This window comes from Grammomys surdaster, unplaced genomic scaffold (genome assembly GCF_004785775.1).
Source record: "Grammomys surdaster isolate TR1022 unplaced genomic scaffold, NIH_TR_1.0 133, whole genome shotgun sequence".
Taxonomy (NCBI): Eukaryota; Metazoa; Chordata; class Mammalia; order Rodentia; family Muridae; genus Grammomys; species Grammomys surdaster.
This window is the reverse complement of record NW_021604591.1, coordinates 14192214-14219258: the sequence shown is the minus strand read 5'-3', so window position 1 is coordinate 14219258 and position 27045 is coordinate 14192214. Positions and strand designations below refer to the sequence as shown.

General features: G+C 47.2%; 1 protein-coding gene across 1 annotated transcript in view; it reads left to right on the top strand.

Annotated features, from left to right (window-relative positions):
- Positions 1–25749, top strand: part of Reep1 (receptor accessory protein 1) — a 104566-nt gene extending 78817 nt beyond the window's left edge. Inside the window, exons 6-7 of the mRNA XM_028762385.1 lie at positions 9597–9774; positions 22775–25749. Coding sequence (XP_028618218.1) covers positions 9597–9774; positions 22775–22785 — 189 coding nt within the window. The 3' untranslated portion in view covers positions 22786–25749. The remainder of the gene's footprint in view (positions 1–9596; positions 9775–22774) is intronic.
- The last annotated feature ends 1296 nt before the right edge of the window (positions 25750–27045 follow it).

The window sequence follows — 27045 nt, the reverse complement described above, 5'->3', positions numbered from 1 at the left end:
AAGGAAGGAAGGAAGGAAGGAAGGAAGGGAGGGAGGGAGGGAGGGAGGGAGGGAGGGAGGAAGGAAGGAAGGAAGGAAGGAAGGAAGGAAGGAAGGAAGGAAGGAAGACAGTGTTGTACCAAACCTTTTACTAAAGTTAGCCTTTGAAGAGAGAAGCTGCAGATAAGAGTGGTTCTCTTTGAATTAGAGATTCTACAGGTGGTTTTTGGGGAGGGGGACATGGACATTTGCACTCACGCGTGCTTATGTGTGCCTTTCTACAGAACCCCATGTTCTGTATTAGGTTATTAACTTCTTTACTTAAAAACATTTTTTTATTTTAAATTGTGTCTGTATGTAGGTACTTGCACATGAATGCTATTGCCCAGGAAGGCTGGAGCTGTAAGGTTCCCCTGGAGCTGGAGTCCCAGGATGCTGTGAGCCATCTGTGAGTACTGGGAACTGGACTCAGATCCACTGCAAGAACAGTACGTGCTACTTAACTGTTGAGCCTTCTCTTCTGCCCCTAGGTTACTAGTGTCTTGAGCCAAGAGGATGAGCCTTCTTCCTCTCATTTCTACATTAGAAGATAACCAGAGGGGAAGGAGAGATGGCTCAGCTATTCAGAGCACTGGCTGCTCTTCCAGAGGACCCAGGTTCACTTCCCAGCACCCATGTAGCATCTCACAACCATCTATAACTCCCAGGAGATCTGACGTCTTTTTCTGGCTCTGCAGGCTCTGCAGGCTCTGCAGGCACGACACAGGCATGGTACACAAACATACATTCAGATACTCATAAATATAAATTAAAAATGAATAAAATCTCAAGAACTATTTAACCCAAGATGCTTAGTTTTGCAGTGGTTTTTACCTGTATTACTCATTAAAGCTAAATGATGTGTTGCTGGTCTTGGTAGCACACAACTTTAATCCTACTGCTTGGGATGCAGAAGTAGGTAGATCTCTGTGAGTCCAACCCTACCCTGGTCTACATAGCAAGTCCCAGAGATACATAGAGACCCTGTATTGAATAAAACGAACAAAAAAAAACCCTTAGATAACGTGGTGAAATATACACCCTTCTTTATTCCTCCAACCCTATTTTGTCTAATATGATAGCCACTCGGCACATAGGACTGTTTCAATATACATGAATTGAAATTAAGAACCCTGGAGTTGAGTTCCTTAGTCGGCCATTGGCTGACATCCTGGAGGGGACTTCTACTGAGCAGCTGCCTCAGGCCCTCTGTGAATGTTCTTAGGTGTTCCTTGGTCTTGTTTTCACCTGTGGCTACTCCAGCTTTGATGGGACACTCCTCTCTTTCACCAAGTTCTTTGGGGGCTTTGTTTATGAGGCTCCCAGGGAAGCAGAGCTGGAAGCTCTTGCCTATAGCAGCACCCATGCAGCAGCTCCTGTTTCCTCACCCTCTCTTTTGTGCCAGCCCACTTTTCACACCACAAACTGCATCCACTCTCTTGTCTTGCTGCTGTAAACCGACAACTTTGCCTGCAATTGTGATCAGTGGACACCAGGGGGCAGTCAAGTTTTGGCAACAGCCTGCTGTCTGACTAGATGGGCGTCATTCACTGGGAAATGAAATTATATTTTCTCATTCCTTTATTTTATTCCCAGTCAATCTGACCTTTTAAAAAATAGGACTCAAAGTTGCTATTTCTAGGATGATAAGAAGATGTTCTATAGGTGTAGTGCAAGAAGGGATGGAAAGACAAAGATGAGACAGGATAGGAAAAGAAACAGCCACTTGCATAGCTACTGCAACAGTCCATGTTAGAAAGGCAGATGAGGGGAAAGAAGGAAGTGATGCTGAAAGGTTAGGCCTTGAGAAAGAAGTGGAAAGGGGTAAAGCATCGAAAATGATGGTGACTTCTTACTGGGTGCCTGAGAGTTCAGAAATATGGAAGAAGGCTGAAGAGATATCTCTGAAGAATACATGGAGTAGGCAGGACTTCAAACTGAGACAGTTATCCTGACAGCTCAGTGTTCTGAACCCCTGTTTCCTGGAGATGCTTGATTCAGATGATCCGGATGCCCTGATACAGAGATCTGACTCAGCAGGCAGTTTGCTTCTGCCTGTTATTTCTCATTAAGAGCACTTCCCAAAAAGAAGGTCAGGAAACAGACCTTTACCCCAGACATTGCTGTCCCCCGATGCAAAATGCAAAAAAGACTGGAAAGAAAGATATTGGAATATTGGGGGTGGTTTTTAGCATAAGCCACAAACTGTTTCTAGAAGGTTCTCACTATCCTAACATTCTTTTCTTTCACTCGGTATTCCAAAACCTTCAGTAGAGAACTGAGCTCTGTCCCCTACCCTTCACTTCCAGTGCCTCAGCCCCTCACTTTGCACAACTGTGAGCTCCTGTGAGAGGCCTCTGCTGAGACTTAGGCCAGCCATGCTGTCCCACCCAGAACGGTACACGTTTTGTCAGCTTGGTCGTTTGTCCATCGAAGTTCTGTCTCAATGCCCTGGTCCAGTTGAGGTTCTTGGAATCAGGAGCCACTTCACACTGACATGTGTTTGATCCTCTTCAGGACCTCGTGGGGGCTTTGTCAGCTTCCCACGAGCACTTGTTGTGTGTGAACAGAGAAATGTGTGGGCTGAGCAAGTGAGCGAGTGGAGTGAGGGAGGGAGGGAAATGGGGCCACGTGGCTGTCTTCAGTATCTTGGTGGCCTGTGCCCATGGCTTTTTTTTTTTTTTTGTCCCCTTTTTACCCTTTATCAGGTGGCTCGAATCTTTCATTTTGTCTCCTCCTTGGACCTCAGAGAAGGGCAGGTAACCCCGTTGAGAGGTGTGACTAACTCCAATCCGATCCAGTCAGGTAGAGAGGCCCCTCAGCCATCTCTGCCCACCAGCCTCTGGTCTGGATCAGAGGAAGGTGTCTTGCTGCCCCGACACCTGTGTGTGATGTGTATGACTCCATGCCAGATACATAAGCTGGCTGCACTTTGTCATCATACCAGGGCCTTTTAGTGTGCTCATCTGGCAGCATCTAACATGTGACTAACTTACTCAGCCCCCACCCTGTTTGTTTAATGCCTGGAGAATGAATTGAATTTGTACTGATACTCTCATGGCAGAAATCCTCATCCCTTCCTGTTTTGTTCATCCAGGTTTTTTGTCCTAAATAAAGCCCGATCTCCGTGTGGCATGCTGGGGTGGGGCTGCTGGGCCCTGCTGTGGAGCACGTTCATCTGGGGAAGCTGTCAGCCAGCCGGGTGTGATGTGAGGTGTAGCAGGAAGCACTAACTCTTCTTGAGTTACCCCTGGGAAATGTGGCTATGTTGGGGGCTTTGTTGTCAATTGCCTGACTCACTAAAACCTTCACCTCCACTCTCACTGTCATCCACAGTGGGTACTGTGTACCTGGGGAAGAGAGGGAAGCTAAAATTTACACTCCTGTGTGCTTTCTCCTGTGACTTGGTGGGGTCCCTCCAGAACCTGCACAGGACCTTAAATTGTTCCATTTCTGGGACTATCTATCTTACTTCTCAGTTCTATTTTAATTTCAGGTAAATACATATACACACACACACACACACATATATATCTCCATGGGCCATGGTGGTTTACGACTGTAATCCTGCCCTTGGAAGTGGATGCAGGAAGATCAGAAGCTCAAGGTCACCTTTGACTATATAGTGAGCTAGAGGCTAGCTTGGGCTATATGAGACTCTGTCTCCAAAGTCAAACATAGGAGATAGATGGCTCAGTGGTTGAGAGCCAGGTTCAGTTACTAGCATCTATATAGTGCCTTACAAACATCTGTAACTCCAGTTCCAGGGCATCCAAAGCCTACTTCTGATCTCCACAGCCACCAGACATGCATGTAGTACACACACATACATTCATGCAGGCAAAACACTCATACATGTAAAATAAAATAACTAAATATTAATATTTACTATTAATATTTTATTAATTAATACTAATAATTAATATTAAAACAATACAAAACATAGACTGCCCAAATTGTTTTGGGTTTGAAGACATTTGTCACTGTCACAGAAGTCCTGTATTCACAGAGGAGTCCTCAGGATTATCTCTGGAGACTGCTGGGTGTCACTGGAAATTCAATTGTACTGCCTTCTTGCAAGATGCAAAAAGACAAAGGAGGGTGAGGTCCCCCTAGCCCCACCGCCCAGTAAAACCTGTCACTTGAGGCATGCTTTCATTGAGCAAAGACAGTCTTGGGCATTGACAATGGATAGCTGGACCCCATCCACCTCCTTAGCCATCAAAACTGAGGAGATTCTGTCTGGGGTGGAATAAAGCAGCAATGCTTAGTGGTTAGATAGTACTAAAACCTTCCCAACAAATGTGCCTTTCTTAGGCTGGGGTAGGACTGGGTAGAATGCTTGCCCAGCACCCACAAAGCCTTGGTTTCAAATCCCTAGCACCACATAAATTGAGTGTGGTCTTGCATACCTGAAACCCCCATGGTTGGAAGGTGGAGGCAGGAAGAGCAGAAGTTTGAGGTCTATCCTTGGCTACTTAGGAAGTTAGAAGTTAGTCTTGGAGATATATATATATATATATATATATATATATATATATATATTCTAAAAAATCAAAACAACCAGGTACAGTGGCATATGCCTTTAATCCCAGCACTTGAGAAGCATTGGCTGGCAGACTTTTGAGTTCAAGGCTAGCCTGGTCTACATAGTGTTTTCTAGGTCAGTCTGAGGTATACAATAAAACCCCACCTCAAAAAAACACAAAACAAAAAACCCCTCTTCCCAGTTAGTTTACATATTTACACACCCAAGTTCTCCATGAGGGGCTCTCCTCTGGAATACTTGGCCTCACGGGTGTGATACCTGTCACTATGCCCCAACTTGTGAACACATCCCAAGTCATGTTCAATAGAACCCCCCTCAGGTCTGGGCCCCTGGCTGATGTATGGGAGTGAAGTGGGGTAGCCTCTTTGTAGCCACTTCACTCCGACAGCAACACGATGGATGTCCATATGCTTTTTCTTTCTGCCTTGACACTTACTGTGTGTCAAGTAGAAAGGTGGATAAATGCAAACCTGCAATAGGAAAGGAAGCTATACAGAGGGGAAGACCAGCAGACAATGCCCCGTGTTAAGTACAGTTGCATGGAGAACAGGGGACAGGACAGACGCCATTGAGAGCATGTCTCAGAGAGTGTTCATTGTCTGGAGGTCATTATCTCAAGTGCCACTAAGAAAGGAGACATTGCTAATGAAATGGGGACACAGTGCCTTTCACTTAGAATGTTCACCACTTCTTACTTAAAACACTACTAGACTGAGATTTAAAAAAAAAACCTACTTTGTGCACAAAACTAAAAGGAGCACAGAATCTGGCATGGTGGTGCACCCCTTTGATCCCAGCACTTGGGAGGCAGAGGCAAGTGGATTGCTGCCAACCTAGTTGTTCAAGGTCAACCTAGTCTACATATTGAGTTTAGAGTTTCTAGGACACTCAGAGCTCTGTAGAGGTAGATAGATAAATGGATGGATAGATAGATAGATAGATAGATAGATAGATAGATAGATAGATAGATAGATAAGAACAGAAGCACAGGCTAAGGTATTCTGACCTACACACACACACACACACACACACAAATATACACATGTCCCAGTACACCTGCCTGCAATCCATATGTGTACATATTGAAAAGAAAAAGAATAGCCAGGTATTAATACCAGCACTCAGGAAACAGACACAAATAGACCTTTGTGAGTTCAAGTCCAGACTGGTCTACATAGTAAGTTCCAGGCCAGCCAGGGCTGTATAGTGGGATCCTGGAGAGAGAGGGAGGGAGGCGGGGAGGTTAGAAAGATATTTGAATGGTTGGCTCTCAGTGTCTTCCACTGTGGTCACAGTGGAGTTTGAGGTTGGCCTCGAACTCAGAGATCCACCTGCTTCTGCCTCTCAAGTGCTGGAACTGAAGGCATGTGCCGCCACTGCCAGGCTATTATGCTTTTTCCAAAATACAAAGCCAGAATTATTTTCCCAAAGTAAGGAACCCAATGTGGCAGCCAGAAGATGTTCCAGAAGATGACAGCTCCCAAATAACAAGATGGGGGTTCTTCCAAGCACAGCTCAAGTAGGGCTCCAGGAAGGTAAATAAGGATGAGGTTGAATTGAGCCTGAGCCTGGGCTAAGGGGTTTTCAAATGAGAGGCCTGTTGGTCTCAGACGTCTCCAGCTGTTCCAATTTGTTTCCAGGGCTCGTGTTCCCATGCTTCTGCGGTTCCCTCCAGCACAGGACTAGCTTGGCACTGAGCCATCTTTATCTCCTCTTTCCTAACCCTTGACACTTGAAATCTTCCTGATGCTGGTGATATTGGAGCTACCCTGGCTGGGCTTCTCTGAGTGAAAGTGAGCCATTTGCTAAATGGGCAGATCCTGCCGACTGCTGTTTTCCCTCAGGTCTGTTGCAGAGCATTTACAAGATCTGGAAGATGCTGATAGAGTTGGTCCCTGGCCGTTATCTGGACTTGGGGTCATGAACCTCACCCGGTCCCTTTGGCCACACACTGTCTGTTCTTTCACTCATTTCAATGGCCAACTTAGATGTGGCAGGCAGCAGCAACAGTCATCATTCAGTTGGCTTCAAAAATAAAATAAAAACTTCGGTTTTTAAAGATTTATTTTGCTTAATTATGTGTGTATGTGTGCACATGTTTTTGTTTGCGGGGTGGGGTGCACATTTGTGTGGCAGTGTTGGAGGCCAGAAGTGTCGGATCCTCCTGGAGGTGGGGTTACAGGCAATTGTGAGGCTCCTGACATGAGTGCTGGGAACTGAACTCAGCTCCTCTTAGCCACCGAGCCACCTCTCCAGGCCCTTAGCTGGCCTTCTGAAGCACCTGACTCTGGCTCGCTCTACACGGTGGCTAGCCTAAGGATGGAATACTTTACATTTTTACAGACTAATGGTTCTAACTGTATATATTTGGTTATTTAAATCATTTCCTGTTTGTGATTTATGTTTGTTGTTGGCTTTGGGGGAATAAAGTTCACTGTGTAGCCCAGGTTGGCCTAGAATTATGCTACTGGGGATAGCCTCAGACTTGTGACAGTTTTCCTGCCTCAACTCTCAAATGCTGGGATTCCAGATGTGAGCCACCATGCCCTTCGTGACATTGTCGTTTGTTTCCTTGAGACATGGTTTTTGTATCTTTGGTAGGTTAAGAATCAGCCAGATCCGCTTTTCAGTGTAGCGTGTAACCTTATGCTAGCCCCTTTGTGCTTGCCCCTCCCCAGCTCACTCCTTTTGTTGTGGTTGTTTATGATTTTGTTGTTCTTATCATTGTTACAATTTTTTGAGGTTATGATGTAACTAGATATCTCCCTCCTTTCCTGTTCTCCTTCCAACCTCTTCCATGTATCCATATCCACTCTTTTAAATGTATGGCCTCTTTTTAATTATCATTACTGTGTGTATAGACATTCCTAAATACATGGATACAACCTGTTCGATTATTTTTATGCCCTTGCCTGCTTTTGTTCCCTGTCACACTCAGACTTTTTATCTGAGCAAGTGGCTGTGCTTTGTCCATCCTGGTGGATCATTTTTCTATTATTGAATAAAGTGAAAAGGCTTGCTCCAGCCCCGCTCTGGATGGTGCAAGCCTCTGCCCAGTGCGTTCGGCTCCTGCTCATTTTCCTGCCGCAGCTGCCGGATCCGTCAGTGCTGATTTGCTGGTGCTGTCAAGTCAGCCCTACCTTGTTATCCACAGTCCCTGCACCACTAGGCACCACTCTTCCCTTCACTGTGAAAATAAGACGCATTGTCACCTTGGTGTCCCATATTCTCTGGTTCCCACTGGCTCCCCCGTATTCAGAGCACACCCAAGTTCATTGCCTGGCGGCTGCTTACTCCAAATCCCAACACTTCTCAGTAACACCAGTCTCTCTTCAGCCTCCTATCCTGCTCTCAGGTGCCCTTGCCCCAAACAAGTCTCTCCAAATTTCATGTACTGTTTGTTTGTTTGTTTGTTTGTAGCCCACTCAGTCTGCTTAGTGCATGGGTATAGGACCATCTACTAGAACATGGACAGCCTACTAGGGACCTTGTTCCTGTAGGAAACTGGCTGGAGAGATGGCTCAGTCGTTAAGAGTATTCGTTGCTCTTCCAGAGGACCTGAGTTTGTTCTCATCACTCGTGTGCAGCAGCTCACAGCTGCCTGTAACTCCAGCTGCAGGGGATCTGACACTTCTTCTGGATCAGCCAACACACACACACACGCACACACACACACACACACACACACACACACACACACACACTTATAGAAAATAACTGACTCCCCCCACTACTGCCTGCAACCGTCAGTTGCTAATAGTTCCTGACTCCCCCAAACCCTCACTCCCACCTGCAGCCATCACTTGCTAATAGTTCCTTGGCAAGAGTGGGGCTTCCATGGATTTGCTCAAAACACATTAAGTGCATGTATGAAAGTCTCATATAATAAGTTAAAAAATAAAACTATACAAAATAAGATAAAATCAATTCTAAACAACAACAAGATTTAACAAGTCTCTCCTACCCTGAGACACACCTGCACAACTAAAGCAGCATCCAGCCCTCTGCCTTCACCTCGATTCCATCCACACAGACCTGTCACTCAGGACCAAGTAGTGGAGGGAAGATTTGTTTTCCAACCCTATGACACATTGATCTTGCTTTCCTAAACAAAAGAAAACATTCACACTGAGATTCACTCCAAAGCGCCTTCAGCATATAAAGTGGTTACATCGACAGCAGAGGTTTTGTTGTTGTTATTGTTGTTTTAGTATCATTTCTTCCTTCCTGATTCATCACCTTTTGGGTATTTATGTGCCAGTGAGATTGCATGTGCCAATATAAGTAAGTGTGCTTTGTTAACCATCTCAACTGCACAGAACATTTTTTAAACTACTGATGTCATGCATTAAAACAATACCGTGTGTCTTTTATAGCGTTAGGAAGAAGGGCTGGGTACACAGAATATTAGGTTTGGATTTTGTAAGCAGATTTCGAGAACTGAGAACAACGTGGCCACATATTTACTTCTACTGGTGGGAAGCTGAGGCCTCCAGCCATCTCTGTAGAGTGGCTGGGGATGTCGCTGAGGTGGCAGAGTACCTGCCTGACATCACATAAAATCCTGAGTTTGAGCCCTTTGATATATAAACCAGATGTGGTGCCCCTTATCCATAATCCTAACCTTTGGGAAGGAGAGGCAAGAGGATCAGTTCAGGATCTCCTAACAGCTATATTCCAATATTGATAAAGTTTGAGGCCAGGCTTGGACACATGAGACCCTATCTCAGACAACAAAATGGGGGTGGGATAGCCGTACAGGATAGTCATACTACCTACAGGTTTCCTTTGGGGGTCTCTGAAAGGGAGAAGGAGCGATAACTGAGCCCCAGAGGTGGCCCTGAAATCTAAGTCACCTGTCAACAAGTATACCTGGGACTCTCAACAGAAGTAAACCAGGACTTGTTTCTGTCTTGTCTACTCACAGAGCAGGGTCTCTCAGCCTTTGTCACGTCTCACGTCTGTTCCTACCATGGTCCATAAGCCTGTGGTCAGGCCTCTGACATGTACTCTCTTGTGTTGTGTCCAGGGACAGGGTGCCTTGTCAGAGAGACTCCGGAGCTTCAGCATGCAGGACCTCACCACCATCAGGGGTGATGGTGCTCCTGCTCCCTCAGGCCCTCCTCCGCCAGGGACTGGACGGTCGAGTGGCAAACATGGCCAGCCCAAGATGTCCAGGAGTGCTTCAGAGAGTGCCAGCAGCTCAGGTAGGTCACTCCCTGTTCTTTTTGTCATTAAGAGGCACAGTATTGGATGGCACACAAGGTGTCCCTTGCCTCACAGACCTGTCACCAACAGAGTCATTTGTTAGAGATCGTCCCAGGCCAGATGAGGAGCACAGCACATGAGGGCTCAGGAAGCTGGCCTGGGGACTGTGCCTTGGGTGGGTTAGGTCATTAGCATCAGATATGTATTCCTCCTCCATCATTGTCTGAGGAATCGGGGTGTTGGGTGCTAGTACCTGGGTCAAGTCTGGAGCAGGAGCAAGTCTGGGCCTTGGGAGTGCTTTCTATTCTCTCTAGCCCCACACTCAGGTCTCATGACCCCCTTCTCCCACTCCCCAGGCCTGGTGACACCATAGGCCTCCCTTCTTCCTGAGTATTTCCTCTCCTCCCTCTTCACTGTCTGCAGTTCATCTCTGACCGCCTACTCACTGAGCATGCTCACATCTGCACCTACCAAGGACCACACCAGGCCTGAGGTTCCTGGGGGGGCCAAGTCCTTCCAGTGACTGGAAATCTACCTCTCATGGTTAAGCACTTGGCATGAGACTGCCCAGATGGGGCTTAACCCTGTTTAATGTGTGTTATCTTGGTCCTGTCTCTAGAGGTCTCAGTACGTTTGTGTGAGACCCAGCTGTGTAGGTCAGGGTATGAATCCAGTATCTAATCTATCCGTGTGGACTTGGAGCTTCTGGGGGTCAGCATATGGACCGGGCACTACCCGTTTCCAAGATGGAGTCTTAGTAGATGACAGTTACTCGGGAATAGAGCAGAGCTGTTGATAGAAAATGGTGGACAGTAGGACGTGTGGAGGAGGAGTGCCGAGTCACCACCTTTGCCCTCCTTGTTAAAAAGAACTAGGAGGACTTGGGCTGTTTTGGAATATGAGTTATGTATCCAGTGTCTGTCCTGCCCTTAAACATGCAAACCAGGACCTCCAGGGCACTTGGACCCTTATTGAGTACTGTAAGAGGCACCGCTAAAGGCGCTTGGGCTCTGAGCCCCAGATCCAGACAGACCCCACCTGACTCTGAGGGCTTGCACTTGGTGTGGCATGCTAACATCCTGAGGCCCACTCAGTACCATCAACATTGCTTGGTATCCCTCGGCTTCCTCCCACCAGGACCGGGCACCATCCCTAGGTTTGAAGTTCATTTATTTTTAATGGGAGATGTTTTCACCCTAGAAGCAGGGCAGGACTGGAGAGGAGGAGCGTTGGCTATGAAGATTCAGTTGGAATAAGCAAAGTCAGGGTGCTCAGGGCCGCCCATGCCTCGTGCCAGTAGGAAGTAAGCAGCCATTGTTATAAACTCTAGTATGTCTCCATCTCATCCAAGAAAGCGCTTTATAATCCCAAAAGGGCTCAGGAGACCTCTGGGCTTCTCTGTGAGCCCTGACTTTGGGACAGCCCACACCAAAGTTGAAAGGGCAGGCAGGGAGTCCTGCTTTGGCTGGGAAGTGAACCCAGATAGTCCTGTCGTCCTTTCTCTATAAGAGTCTATTTTTGTCTTAGAGGAAAGAACCAAGTAGAGACAGCAGGCCCAGAGAGGTCATGTACTCTGCCAAGGCCACACAGAACCAGAATCTTGGCCTCCTGCCCAGACCTTCTCTTGTTAGACTTTTCAGGTCAGGGCTCAGAATGAAATGAGGAGCTTGGCGGGCTCTCAGAGGTGATGTGGATGCCTCCAGGGCCTGAAACAGCTTCCAGCCCAGCAATAGACAGAAGGTTTAGGGTGGTTTGTTTTGGTGCTGGTAGAGGTAGTGAGATCCTTTGCCACCCTGAGACCTCTCTTCAGAGAGGGAGGTGCTGGCCCATAATGAGGAGGCCAGGGAAGGTCACACTCTCCCCTGCTGCTCTGGGCCTAAATCAAAAGTTACTTCAGACAGAAAGATGAGATGTAGATCAGGTCCTGGGAGTGGGGCAGAAGTACCCATGTCCATGTTGGAGCTGAGGCTGTTCTGTCCTTCCCAACCCTGCCCACAGCATGGGATCCAATGCCAGGGGAGGAAAATGGAGTAAGAAGCCCCGGAGCATGGGTGCAAACTGGGCCTCACTATGCTGTTTTTCTCATTGCTGTGACCAAATAACTGACAAGCAGCAATCGACTGGGACATGAGTTTATTTCTACTCATAGCGAGGGCACAGACCATCACAGCCAGGAAGGCACAGCAGCAGGAGTGTGAGGCTGTGGCACATTGGGTCAGAAGTCAAGATACAGGAAAACTGGAAGTGGGGTCTATCAAAACGTAAGGCCCGCCCCTTGTGACTCATTTCCTCCTGCAAAATTCCACCTCCTAAAAATTCCACAGCCTTCCAAAATGGCCCCACTGGCTGCGAGTCCAAGTCCACAAACACAGGAGTGCATCCTGGCGAGGTGACACTAAGCCCACGGGATACAGAAAATGCTATACAGGGAAGCTGGCACGACACCATGAGGCAGCTGCCACATGTGTTCCTGCTCATGCCTGTGAGCCCACTTCCTCTCCTCGGTTCTGTGTGGCACCAGCCTCAGAACTTTTCTCAGAACGATGCCTAGGTCACAGCAGAGTATTTGACCTCGTGCAGGAAGCAGGTCCCCGTCCCTTCAGCTTTCTCTGAAGGAAATGTTCCATCGTGTCCTAGTTGTCTTGTGTCTAGGATTGTGAGGAGAATGAGAGAGAAGAAAATAAAGATCATTTTCAGACTTCAAACAGGTGGTAGGAGTTGAGACAACTCAGGAGAGGGAACAGGTAAAGGTATGTGCAGGCAGTGGCCACGAAGCAACTGGAAGCCTCAGACTCAATCAATGGATGTAGTAGTTCTTAAAAGCTAAATGCCCTATAGAAATGCACAAACCACAGTGGATTCTTATGCAATCATTTATATAAAGGAAAAATATAGCCTGGTGTGATGAAATCCCAGCACTCAGGAAGCATAGACAGGAGAATCTCTGTGAGGTCAAGACCAGCCCCATTTACCAGTGAGTTCCAGGCTAGGGCTACATGGTGAGGCCTGTCTCAAACAATAGATAGGTAGGTATGTAGATAGATACAGAGGTATGTAGCTAGATAGATAGATAGATAGATAGATAGATATGTATGTAGATAGATAGATAGATAGATGATAGATAGATAGATAGATATGTAGATAGATAGATAGATAGATAGATAGGTAAGTATGTAGATAGTTAGAGATAGATACAGATAGGTGATAGTGGCGAGTAGAGAGTTGCTCAGCTGGTAAAGTGCTTACTTTATAAGCGTAAGAAACTGAGTTTGGACCCACAGAGTCTGTGTAAAAGCTTGGTGCTGTAGCATGAGCCTGTAATGCCAGCACTGGAGGGTACTGGCAGAAGGACCCAGAGACTTTGTCCAGTCTAGATGAGCCAGTGAGCCCCAAGTTCAGTGAGAGCCCCTGCCTCAAAAAAATAAAGTGAGGAGCAAGACAAGAAACCACACCAAGCTCTCACCTCTACACTCACAAGCAGGGGTGGGCTCACCCCACACACATGTACACACACATACATACACACAATATACATATTATACAAAAGAATATAGAGTTTGCAAGAGCACAGTTAAGCAAAGGGATGTGTGTAGATGTTGAAATTCACGCTCCTTGGGGGAAGCAGAGTTAGTGAGGTGCTGGATAAAAGCAACGGCGTGGGTCCAGGAAACAGAAGATGGTCGGAGGAGGACCAAGGAGGAGAGCAATTGGCTCTCTGTATCCCAAGGAAAGAAAGAAAGGAGAACAAGACACAGAAACTCTACTGCTGTGTTTACTCTGCCTGCAAGCTTCTAGCAAACAGAGGCTGGGTGTGTGCCCTCCTCTCCAACCGACCTCCACCTGCCTGCCACATGCCTAGCATGCAAATGGCCGTGCACAAGGCATAGGAGAGCACACTATCCAAGCACTGGAGATGGAGAAGCAGAATTCTTTGCTGCCACCTTCAGCACTCAGGGTGAGGCTGGGCCACACTCCAGAGCTGAGTGACCTACCTGGTGTCTGCCCTCTGGCTTGAAGGGTTAGGGCAGGCAGGGACTGATTGCCCTCTCTGCAATCTGAACTGAGAGGGAGGGATAACACCTCGAATGGCTGCCACCAGCCACCAGAAAGTGTCCATTGAGACTTTTATAGCTTCAGAGTCACTGGGTCAGCATGGATTTAGTGAGCACCTACTATAGTCTACGGAGGTTTCCCGGAGGACTCTGAATCAAAAGGTCTATGAGAGGTTTGGGGGAAGGATAGTTATTCCCAGGAGAAACTTAAACAGCTCTCACCACCTCAGAGCTGCGGGAATCGGGGCCTGACCCTAGAGGAAGCTGAATCAGAGATGATCCCTTTCCACTCTGTAGTGTCAATAAAAATCTCCCTCTTTCTGGGATTTGTACACTCCCCTGGGGCCTCCCTGGTTGCTGGGGCCTGGTTCCTGTTGGGTGGGGGCTATCTCTGACAGCGCCCCTCACCCGATCGATTCCCACAGTGTGTACCTGCTGCTCCGCCTGCAGGACCCGGAAAGGTGAGTAGCAGCCAGCCTGCCTGCAGCCTGCTGGATTCAGCTTGCTTCAGGGGTCGCTAACCAAGTGCTGGACCCTGACCTCAGGGCTCCCTTTCAGCCGGATGGTCAGGTGTGGGACAAGACCCTTAGGGGAAGCAAAACTACTGTCTTACAGTCTGGGGCCCAACCCCTTTAGAAGCTGCAGTCAGAATGCTGGCTGGGCTCAGTCAGCTGAAGGTGTGACTGAGACACAGCAGATCCACCCCCCAAGAAGGCTCCAGAGGCCACTGCCTGGAGTTCCTTCCCATCTGGGCCTCTCTCAAGCTCTTGGAGAGTACTGAAACATGGCCAGTGGCTCGGCCCAGAGTGAATGACTTTGCCTTTGAAGTCAAGTTAGCACTCAGCCTGCTTGATGGCTGTGAGTCACCTGCCAAACCTGTGTTCCATGAGAGAATTATCCAGCCTCTTAGAAGAAATGTTAGAGACGTATGTGTGAATCTTTAAGCCAACATATAGTGGTGCACACCCATTGCAGTGGGTCCTGAGGACAGAGGGACTTGCCATGATCCTCTGAAGGGAGGAAGCCCTGAGTTTTTAGGGGATTCTGGCCCTACTAAAAGAACTCCGTCTTGCCACTTACTAGCTGTGCAACTTTGTGTGAGTCACCTAACTGCTCTGAGCCTGTTTTGTTTTGTTTTGTTTTTTTCACCACAAAATAGAGATAAAGGTCCCTGCTTTCCTCCCTGCATTATAATGGAAACGGCTGTTACAAGGGGCTTTTGAAGGGTGACTGTATTTTATTATATTCTTTATTTGTGTATGAAGGGTTATATGAGATCATGTGTGCCCTAGCCTCTATGTAGAAGTCAGAGAAAAACTTGGGAGAGTTGATTCTCGCTTCCCACAACATGAGTTTTAGATCATCAGGCTTGGCAGGAGGTGCCTTTACTCACTGAGCCATCTCTCTGTCCCATGGCTACTATTTTTAAAGGCTGTGATAGCCGGATGAACCCAGGATTCTGGGTCTCCCACTTCCAGACAGGACCCCTTGATGTTGCTGCTCTCTGTGTGTGACCACGGCTGGTGGAGCTGTGGCTCTCTGGGGCCTACTATACTCTCACAAGATGCGCCTCCACTTTGCCTGGGCTAGGAGCATCACGGGCTAGGGAGGGTATTGGGTTTTAAAAGCCATAAGTCCAAGACAAGTGACAGACAGCAGCACTAAGCAGGGACACAGTGGGAGAGCAGCATTTGGCTCACCCAGTCTTTGGCAGCCCATGTCCAACTGGGGCCTCCCAGTCCATCTTGGAAACTGAGGACTCCCATTGCTAGACATTGGTACATAGGCCTGGTAGACTTCCTAGTTTCTGGGAAACAACTCTTCATTGTCCCCAGATGGCCATGGACATTTCTGTCCCCCATTCTACATGTTGCCTTTTAAGTGCCATGATCCAGGATAGTATCACCTGGGGACTGGGTTGGTTAATGTCCCATTCTTTGTGATCCACTCTTCCCCCTGCCTCTAAGATACCTTCACCTATGAGGACACCAGTAGTTTTATAGTCAAAGTCTGTGTGCCAGACAATTAATCCAGCAGACGGTAAGGATCTGCACATTCTGCAGACCACTGCAGCGGGGCTAAGAATGGATGGCAGTTTGGGAGGAGTAGAACAACTAGTAGCAAATAGCTGAAAATATCCGGTGGGGATGGCTCTGCTTGGAGTCTAGGCCTGGCAGCTTTGACCCAAGCACTGGCTTTTGCAGGCCCTGCTCTCCTAGGGTCCTGCTGTCATCCACTAGATGTCTGGAATCTTCTTCTTGCCCCCTCGAGCTCCTTGCAAGGGCCCCATCCATGATTCCTCCACAGTGGGACCCTCTATGTCCTTAGGAACAACTCTCCACTCTCTGGGCCTCCTTCTCCCTTCTTTCCTGTTGTGCCTTCAGCTCTCTGCCAGTGAAGGACGCTCTACTGGGAAGTGCTGGCAGATGAGCCTGCGCACTGAGCGCACGAGCTGTAAGTGCTTGGTGTACACCTGGGGCTGGAAACTGATCTCAAGCTTCAGCACCATTTGAGAGGATTCCAGGGGGTCTTGGGTGATCCCCTGAAATTGTGTCCTGTGGAATGGTGTTCAGTCCAGAACTATGGGAAGGGTCTAGTCATCCTTAGAGACTGAACTTTCTAAAGGATTTGCAAACCCAGGTCTTAATTCAGACAGTGGAGAAAGGGAAATTGGGAGTTTGGGGGCTGACAGTCACCTTACAGGGCAGTGACAGCCATGACATTAGAGCTCAGAGCCCAGCAAGCAGCAGTTGTTAGTGAGGACCCATTCTAATCTGTGCCTCCCTGACACCAGACCATTCTCTCTCTACCTCTCTGCTTCATTCTGATTGTCAGTCAGCTCCCTGCTGTTTCCTGCATATTTCTGTCTCTTTGTAGCTGCTTCCTGTATGCCACTTTTCCTCCCCCCCTTTTTTTTTCTCTTCCTCCCTGAGCTGCCTGTCATCAGTCAGAAAGGTGTATCAGGCCCTTTTTAAAGTCAAGTATGCAGAGCATAAATTTAAGTACATGTGGGTTTCATTCCAAAGCCCCTTCTCTAACAGGGTGTTCTTTCTTTTCTCTTTGGTGACTGCTGGGATCCTGGATGTAAGTGTTCAGACAGGCATGTCCTTCCATCACATCTGCGGTCTTGCATCACTAATGTGTGCCGTGTGGGATGGATGCTAACCTGGGGGCCGTGCTGCACTGTGGTGGGTGGCTCAGCGCCTGAGGCTGGCAGACCTGTTCAGGTCTTTAAAGGACTGAGACTACCCAGCCCCTCCTATCCATCCTCCAGTGCTGAGCCGACACTAACACATACAGGTGCCCTCTTGTGGAAGACAACAGGGACCCCTGTCTTTAACTAGAAACCACCAACCTTCACCCAGCCATGACAGCCCAGTGAGCTCCAGGCCTGGGGTGCCCTTGCTGAGGGGTCGGGAGGACCTGTTATGGGAGAGCACATTCTCACACAAGTCCTTGGGGTCGAGGAGTCTTAGCCACTGTTAAGGCAAAGGATGCATTAGGTCATGAGTCTATGCAGATCTACAGGTACACTCTGTAGTGTCCTGCCCACTCACTGTCTTTGATTCTTAGATTGGTGTCACCCCTCAATGTGGACAAATCCAATGTGACATACTTCTTATTTACTCTGCTGCTTGTTCCAAAAAGTATGTGTGTATGTATGTATGTATATATATGCATGTATGTGTGTATGTATGTATATATATATGCATATATATGTTATGTATGCGTGTGTGAGCGTGTGTTCGTGTGTGTGCATGTGTGAGTGCGTGTGTGTGTGTGTGTGTGTGTGTGAAACAGTGAATCAAAGTAAGAAGAAGAAGATGGAAGTGGGAGGTGAGAAGGAAGAAAGATAGGGTCAGGAGAAATTTGTAAATGCATGCCGCCTGGTCATTCCTCACACCCACTGAAGAGGGAAATACAGTTAACCAGCGTCCACAGTGCACAGACACTTATAAGTGTGGCTGTCCATGTTTATTTTCTGTCCCAAGAGTGATGCAGACTATACAAACAAGGGACTAGGGATTCAGCTTAGTGGTAGAACATCTGCCCGGCATGTTCAATGGCCTGGATTTGATTTCCAGAATTCAGAAAAGTAAAAATAAAATAGTAAATACCAACGACACGCTTGACAGACATACAGGGACCATCCTAACAGTTGGGCTGGTTTTTAGGCGGGGCTCTGTGCTTTTTCCATCTATAGCTATTTCTGTCCCTAGCCACCCACACTGGCCTCCTTTGCTCCCTGCCTCTGCCCAGATCAGGTCAGACTTCCACTCCTGCCTAGATATCTGGAATGATCTCCACTCTTGGGAGTCACAGGATTACTTCTTTTCAAAATACACTTCTTGTTCAAGGTTGCAGTGGAGAGTGTGCACAAAGCCCTGTTAAGATGGGCACTGATTTTTGTTTCTTTCTTTGTTTTATTTTGCTTTTGTGTCTGAGACAGGGTCTCCACACTGGAGCCCAGACTGGCCTGGAACTCACTATGTGGCCCAGGCTAACCCAAAGAGGTTTTTCTGCCTCCATTTCCCAGCGTTAGGGTTTCTGGCATGCATGCCCACCTATGAGGTGCTTATTATTGTTGTGGTTAGTGTGCGGTTTGGAAGCTCAGCGTCAGTGCATTCTGGTGGGCGGACTGAGGAATTATATTCCCAAGGATCCTGCTGTGTCTCAGGGTTAACATGCTGCCCATAACAACTGGTAGGGGAAACTCTTCACTTAAGGGAAACAGCCCACACCTGTTCAGAGGTCTAGACTCAGCCAGGATGAACTCCAACTCCAGGATGAATTCCAACAGAAGATCCAGTTTTTTGCTGGGTGGAGCTAGCCAGGATGCTTCTGCATTTTTACTTTGGCCTGGGAGCCTTGGGTCCTAACTAGGCCTGGACCTTCTTCTTCTTCCCAGGCAGGAGGAATCTGTGTCCAGAGGAATGTCCTGGTTAGCAAGTGCCATGCTCTGCTGTGGAGCAGAGTTGAACTGTCTAAGATGGCAGCAGGCTTCCGTTTAGCTTATTAGACTAGCAGTACCAGATGAACGTCCAGTCCTTCCTCCGACACTCATAGAACAAGGGATGAGTAGCCACAACCTCACAACTCAGGACGTTTTCTGCTGAGACAGTGTGGCCAACAAGAGACCCAGGACATGTGGCAGGATATGCCATATGCAGGGTATAGATGCTAAGACTTATTCGGGGCTCAGGGCAAGGCAGCTTTGGAAGACCAGAGTGTCAAGAAAGGTGAGGTTACTGTTCTCAAAGTTCAACAAGCTGATTTGATTCAGGCAGGAAAGGACAAGAAAGCAACTATACTTGGAGTAAACAGACTGAGAGAAGCACAAAGTGAAGAAAGAAAATAAAAAAAAAAAAATCCAAGGCAAATTTATGATGTCAGGCCCTGACAAGGCACAGCCTGAGCAGTTGGCTTTCCACCCACGGCTCAGCCCTGCAAGGCCCGCTGACAGCAGCTGTGTACTCATGCTGCCCCCTGTTGGCTTCCATGGAGCACAGCAGTGGAAACTGGAAAAGCGCTTAGTTGCAGCCTTTAGTTTATTCATCCTGGCTGCTGTTACACAGCAACCAGCCCTCTGGTGATAGACTAGAGCCAGTTCTGCGGCTGAATAGGACTTTAGAAGCAGTAGCAGGGTATCCCCAACAAGAGCCCAGGTTTCTGTCTGTAGACCTCAGAGTGGTGGAACTGGATGAGTTGTGGGCCCTCTAGCTCTACCTTCTGTAACTCTGGATGAAGGCAACATACCAAGAATAGAACGATGTTCTGGATGAAAATAACATACCAAGAATAGAACCATGTGTCCATGGATGCCAGATAAACTGGGTACGGCAGAAAATAATTTACATACTGCCTAAGCTAGGACATTCTGGCTCAGTAACATGGCTGCATTCAATGGGCCAACTTAACTCTGGAGCTTTGCCTATAGCTCATTCAAGTTAGACTGAAGTAGGAATCTTGCTGTCACATGGGGGTGGGGTGGGGGATACATTCAGATTTTGCATCTATTTGAGGGTCCTCTGCTATCTAGCACCAGGTATTTTGAAACGAAAAATCTGCATAGCTCAGCTGAAGGTCTCTTACAGAATGCCTGGTGCGGCATAGACAAGGGTACTGCACTGTCAACATACCTGTGTGTACGATTTAGAAAGCATCACCCCTCAGAGGCACAGCTCTTGTCTTCAGAGAAGGCTTTTTCCTGGGCACTCTTCGGTGTCCACTCACAGGCATGGCAAGTCTCAGAGTTAAGGAAGTGTCTTTCTCCCGTCTTCCTGGGAGCTGTTCAAAGGCTTCTGAGCCTACAGTTGATCCACTTACACCTTCACTTTCCTGAGTCCCCCTAATGACAGTAGGGCTTCTTCAGATCTGGGGCCCTGGTTGTCCTAACAGGTTTGTTGTGCTGTGTACCTAATCACCCTTCCTGCCCACCCTTGCGCCCTCCCACACTGACCCCCTTCTCGCTATCCTTTCTCTCCTTTGTTAGATGGACATTAAGTGGTTGAGGGAGATGTGAATGAGGGTGGTGTGAAGTCATGGGAGCCCCACCAGGTCCGAAACCCACTGGCGTTTTCTGACGAGGAGGAGGAGGAGGACCTGTTGGAGTTCATATACAAGTATAAGGCACCGAGGAGGACCGAGTTGCCCCTGGAGGTACATGGTGTCTGTGGGTATAGGCTAGAGCATGTGTTTGCACTAGAGATCTGGGTGTCCTGAGAATGGCATCACATGTGATATCCAACACTCTCTGAGTATTCCCTCCATCAAACAGGTAGGACAAACCACCAGCTACCAGCCAAGATCTCTGTGTGTGTGCGTGCGTGTGTGTACACTCGTGTATATACAGCCACCCATGGAGTCCAGGACAGTAAGTGCCTCACCAGATGAGTTATTTCCCCAGTGCCAGTTCTTTAACGTTATCAGAAAACAATATACTTAGCACTATGAGCAACTGTGGATATAGTCAGTGTTTTGGCAGCAGAAGGACCATGCCTGTGACTCGTAGGCTGTGTTCTGTGACATAGGTGGAGAGTTACTAGTCACAGGCTCAGGGAAAAGCCACTCAGTTCCTTTCTGATTCTTTATCTACTGAACCTTCTGGCCTGAGGGTCCATTGTGAAAAAGTCATGATTCCTGTCACATACAAAATTGGAGGCCCTGGTGAGAATCGGATGAGATGCTCAGAAACATTCCCCTTCATAAGCCTGGAATCCCAGCATTCCTGTTGTCTCTGAGACAGAAGCTACAGCCACCTCAGATATAGGGGTTCCTCACATTCCTGGACAAGATGGATCATTTCATATTCTCTCATATATTCTTTCCCCCTCCCTTCTCCAGTGCTAGGAATCAAAACAGAGCCACCCATATATGCTAGGCAAACATTCTACCGCTGAGCTATGTCTCCAACCAGTCAGTGAGGATTAGTTCTGGGTACTGGATGAGTCCTATCTGGCCTCAGGATCTGGGAAACCTCATGATGGGAGAGTTCACTCTAAATCTCTAAATATCCCAGAGCCCAAGGGATTGTTGTTGGTTTTTGTTTGTTTGGAGTTTTGTTACTGTTGTTTTTGAGACAGGGTCTCATTCTATAGCCCAATCTGGCCTCGATCTTTCTCTGTAGTAGAGGCTGGCCATGAACACCTGATGCTCCTGCCTCTACCTCCTGAATACTGGGATCACAGGTGTGCATCACCACACCTAGCTGTGGTTTTAAAGCTTTGCACATAGCTCTCCTGTTTACTGTAATGGCCAAGAGGCGGGTGCCTAAAGAGGGAGATTTTATTGCCATGGTCTCAGGCAACATCTAGAAGTGAGAAGTGAACATTCCCTACCAGTGAGGCAATGATCTGAGTCATCTGGGGGAGCACTGAGCCAGTCAGTCACCAGGAGATGGTGGTGGAGGGGACACAGGCCTCAGGAAGTTCAGTCTGATGGGCAGTGGAGGGAGATATTCCATACCCTGGCTTGGATACTAAGCCCTCTGCTGTGGCGCATATGCAAAGCACTATGAGGAAAAGGAGCTGGAGGTATACATCTTGTGGGTAGGGTACTTGTTTAGCAATGTATGTACCCTGTGATCAATGCTCCAGTATGGGAGGGAAACAAACACTCAGCCCTGTGTGGAGCACATCTTTAATGTCAACACTACACTTGGAAGGCTGAAGCAGGGGGATCACCACAAGTTTGAGGCTAGCCTGGGATACAAAATGATCTCGTGGCCACCCTGAGCTACTTAGAATAATCCTGTCTCAAATGAATGAACAACACTAGCCAAACTACTATGAGAGACAAAGGTGGCTGTGTGTGGTCAGGAAGAGGCCAGAGTCACAGGGTCTCCTAGACAAGTGACTTTGAAGCTGATGCTCAAGGGGACTAGAATACAAGAATATGGCTTCCAGTCAGAGGGGACAGCAGTGTGAAAGGATAGTGGAAAAGTTCTCTGTCCTTACAGGAAAGCTTAGGGCTGTGAACAGTGGATTAGGACCAAGAGTCTTTCTTTCATTTCTATCGTAATGCCTCCTGTGGTTTGTGCCTCCCCTGAGAGAAAAGATCTCCACAGTCATCTTCAGGGAGATGAGATAGTGTTGGCCTTCCAGGTGTGGCTTGCTGGAGAGTAAAAGGTTTCATGTCTAGAATGAGGACTGGAAGTTTGAAGCACACACCAGAAAACAGTTCCCAAAGGAAATATAGAAATCAGCAAAGGGCTGAAGCTGTCCCTTGTTCAACTCATTGAAACAAGGAAGACATGCCCTTCTGCATGCCCTTCCCTTCAGACTCAGGAAGGTGTGGTGGCCTTCCCAGGGGCTCACCTCAGCTGTTGTGGGGAACCCAGCTCTACCCAACAGAGGGAGCCGGCCCAAGTATCCCTGCCCCATGCTGTTCCCCAAGAATCCACCCTCAAGCCCCATGGAGGACATCCTCTCTCTGCTTTCTCTATCAGGCACCGCCTAGAACCCTTCGATCCCGCTTCAGGAAGAAAAGTACCTCATCCTCGGCCACTGAAACCACGTGAGATGAGCCAACAGCACCGGATCCACAGATGTCTGTCTCTCCTCTGCCTTAAAGAGCTAGTCGCTAGTACATGGAAATCCGCAGGCTGGGTGTGCTTTGAGTGTGCAGCCCCAAGACATGGCCTTTACTTACTCCCCTCTTCTGCCTTTTAAGAATTTTCTGTTTTCTTTCCTTTTTGTTCCTGCTGGGGAGAGGCTAAAGGGAAAAGGTGGTGGTGGAGGGTGACCTTTATGTCTTCTGGGGTTAGGAATTTTCCACAATTGGATTGTCATTGTGGCCACAGTGTTTTTAGATGTATAAGCACTCTTTCCATGATGCTGCTGAGATGTACATTTGTAATTTATTTGTTGCATAGTTTTTAGTCCTGTAAATGCAAACGAAGTGATCTTTTTTAAAACCCTTTTGTTGTTCTTGGTACTAATACATTGGACTATGGTGTATATATTTACAGCTTTGAGCTTAATGTAATGAACTCACAAGGGCTGCCAGAAGTTCTGGTGAGAAAGCTGCAAAAACAAAAACATAGACAAACATTTTGATTCTAGGCAATGTCTCCAACCTGCTTACAAAGCCAGTGTCTGTAGGGCATCCCTTCTCCTGCAGGAAGATGGCCATGGGCTTCTGATGGCTGTGTGTAAGTAGGCAGAGCTGAGGCAGGAGGAGTACAGTGTTCCAGCAACAGGGAAGAAGGTTGGTAGGCATCAAGGAAGAGGAAGGAAGAGTACGAGTGCGGCTTCTTCAGATCTGGGGCCCTGGCTGTCCTAAGAGGTTTGTTGTGCTGTACCTAACCTCACCTTTCCTGCCCTTTGGGTTCAAGGGCAGAAGCTTCCAAGCCCTTCAGGGAGCACTGGTACTGCTTCAGGCAGGCAGGCTCACCCTTAGCACAGCTGTTTGGGGGGTGGAGACTCAGCTGCTGGCAGAATTGCAAGTATCTCAGAAGCACTTGGCACGAGAGTTTCTCCTTCAGGGACCAGTGCTGTGGCTGATTGCTCCAGGAGAAGAAGCCTACATCTGAGCACCTTGTTTTAGAGTACACTAAGCAAAGAGAAAAGCCTACAACTAGGTTCTATTACAGACATGCTCAAAACATGAAACACTCAAATCTCAAATGCCTGCCAGAAGGCGGGGTCTAGGGATGACTGAGGCTAAGCCACAGGCAGCTGTGGCTCTTGCTACCTTCTGGCTTGTGTGGAATTTGACAGGATGCACTGACACTCATGCTCACTCCATGTCTTCATGGATGTTTTATACAAGCCAGGACTGCACTGAGAATTTTGACAATTCTCTGACTTAGATAACATTGCGTTCTGAGGGAGCTGCTCTCTCCTCTTGATAGCTGAGCCAAATCGTAGGGCTAGTCTATTTGTGCATAGAGTTGGTGTTTTCTTTCCATGTAATGCATGCAGTGGTCACAATCCAGTTACTCCTATTCGGATTATGTTTGTTCACAGCTATGCCCCGAAGGCTAGAGAAATAGTGTTGTATACCACGTAGAACTGTCAGCCGACTGCAAACAGGCTCAATTACAAACCCCTCTGATACTGAGCTATGCAAACATGCACTGGGAGACTGTTACACTGGCTGGGCCTTGGCCATTTCACGAAGGGTTTCAGTTGGAGTTCATTGCTGCCAGATACACCTAATGGAATTTTCTGAAGGTGATTTTGTATTTAGAACTAACCCTCAGGAACTAACCCAAGAGCTGATGACTGAGGGTAAATATTCTGCCTGTGCCCTGTACCCATCTGAACCCATTAAGAAAAGCATCTGTCTTCTTCAAACTCACCCAACAGCTCCAGACAGGAGAAATGATACCTTTAACACGTACGACCGTGTCAGTATCTGGACGAAGAGAAAGAGGTGCAGGAATGCCTGAAAGAAGCAGCTTTGCACCACCCCCTCCTCCGAAATAATAAACAGCTTTAGGGACAGTTTAAGTCCTAGTATATTTTCATTGTTTTTCAACAGGAAGTCATAACACATCTAGGCTCTCAAGTTTGTACTCAGCCATGCCAAAACCCGGTTTGAAGCACTCCTCTCAGACATGCTGTATTACTTCTTGCTCAAGATTTAAAATATTAAGGTATCTAAATCGTTGTCTTATTGTAAATGTAACTATTTTTCCTTCAAGTGTTGACTAAGAAGTTGTTTCCTCTCTTAAAGACACTCACTGTACAGCCAAACGCAGCTGTCTTCTTTCTTGAGAACTGTTTACTTTTCTGACAAGCTGTGTATTTGTATGTAGACTGACAAGCTGTGCATCTGTATGTAGACTGACATATGTGAATGACCCTGAACATGTAGAGGTGTGGTGCTGTCTACACAAGATAAATGAATGTTTCTAGTTTACTGACTTAAGACACAGGCTGTTTACAAATTGCTAGCTCGAAAGTCTACTTGTCTCAGCTTTGAGTTACTCTCCATGGAGCACATGCCCAATTTCTGAAGAGGTGAGGTTCGGTCTCATGCTCATTAACTGGAGATTTAGTCATAACGCCTCTGAGTTTGTGTGAATAGCTTCTCACTTTGCTGGCTTTGATATGTATGTTCTCTGTGGTAAACTGTCCATGTGTTTGTATTAAGAGTGCTTGTCAATTACAACCATCACGTAGCTGTCCCCGGTTCTTCTCCTTGCACAGTATTTGAAGTATTAGACATGGTCGAAGATGTGCTTCATCCTCTGACAGTGTACGCTTGAAGAGCTGATGTTCCGGATTGTGACTGTGCACACTTCCTCTAGGTTATTTCTGAGTCTCTCTGGAATGAGTGTAATTAATAGTATACCGGACTGTGTATCTAAGGGATGTGAACTGCAGTATTCCAAAGGCTGAAGCTCTGCTGTTTTGTTATAATGCCTGATAAACATCTTGAATAAAGTCTTAACATTTTTCTTTTAAAAAAAAAGTGTAATGTTGGGCTTATGAGAAGTACTTTTTAAAAAAGATTTATTATTTTGGTGGTTTTTAAACAATTATTGACCTAGGCCAGCAAGTCATTCCTCAGTGGTCCTAAGGCAGACTACCAGAAGATGAAAAGATATAGAAGATAGGAAACCTATGTCTTATACCAGACAAGTTTGTTAAGAAGTACAGCATCTTTGTTTGGTTTTGTTCTTTGTTTTTGTTTTTTTCTTCTTCAAGACAGAGTTTCTCTGTATAGTCCTAGAACTTGCTCTAGCTGCCCTTGAACTCAGAGATCCCTCTGCCTCTGCTTCCTGAGTGTTGGAATTAGACATGTGTCACCCCTACCCAGTGAAGTACAGCATCTTATATGTAGTTTAGGGAAGGGGAAGGGTCAACAGAAAGCCCATACAATGACCTTAAGTCATTAGGAAGCTGACCAAGCAATGTGGTACAAGGGGGACACAGAATATCTCAAGTGCATCATAAACAGAGCACACATCAGTTTTGAGACTGATAACTTGTCTTTTTAAGAGAAAAATTCAACCAAAACAAAACCTTAACTCCTTCCTTCGAGACCTTGACCCCAGCTCCAGACCAGACCTTGCCAAATCTACCCTTGGCAAGGACAAAGAACTAGGTTCCTTTTGTCCTTTCTTTTTTTTTTTTTTTTCTTTTTTTTGAGACGGGTTTTTCAGTGTAGCCCTGGCTGTCCTGGAACTCACTCTGTAGACCAGGCTGGCCTCGAACTCAGAAATTCGCCTGCCTCTGCCTCCCAAGTGCTGGGACTAAAGGCGTGTGCCACCACTGCCCAGCTCTTTTGTCCTTTCATCAAGGCCTCTGAGAAAGCCTTGGATTGGCCTGGCTCTCAGCAAATTATGTATATGTGTGCGTCTGTATGCATGAGTGCAGGTACTTGAGGAAGCCAGTAGAGGGCATCAGATTCATTGGACTTGGAATTACAAGTGGTTATAAACCACCAAGTGTGGGTACTGGGAGCCAACCTTGGCTCCTCTTAGCACTCTTAACCACGGTACCATCTCAGCAATCCCAAAACACGTTTTAAAATGTGGGTAGGGCTGGGAAGATAGCTTAGAGAGTCAAAGTACTTGCTAACAAGTCTGATGACTTGAGTTTAATCCACAGGACTCCCATGGCAGAAGGAAAGAAGACACTCCTGCAAATTTTCTTTTATCTCCATGTGTATCTCTCCCACTCCCAACCCCCAAAATTAAATAAATAAAATGTAACAGAGAGAGAGAGAGAGAGAGAGAGAGAGAGAGAGAGAGAGAGAGAGAGA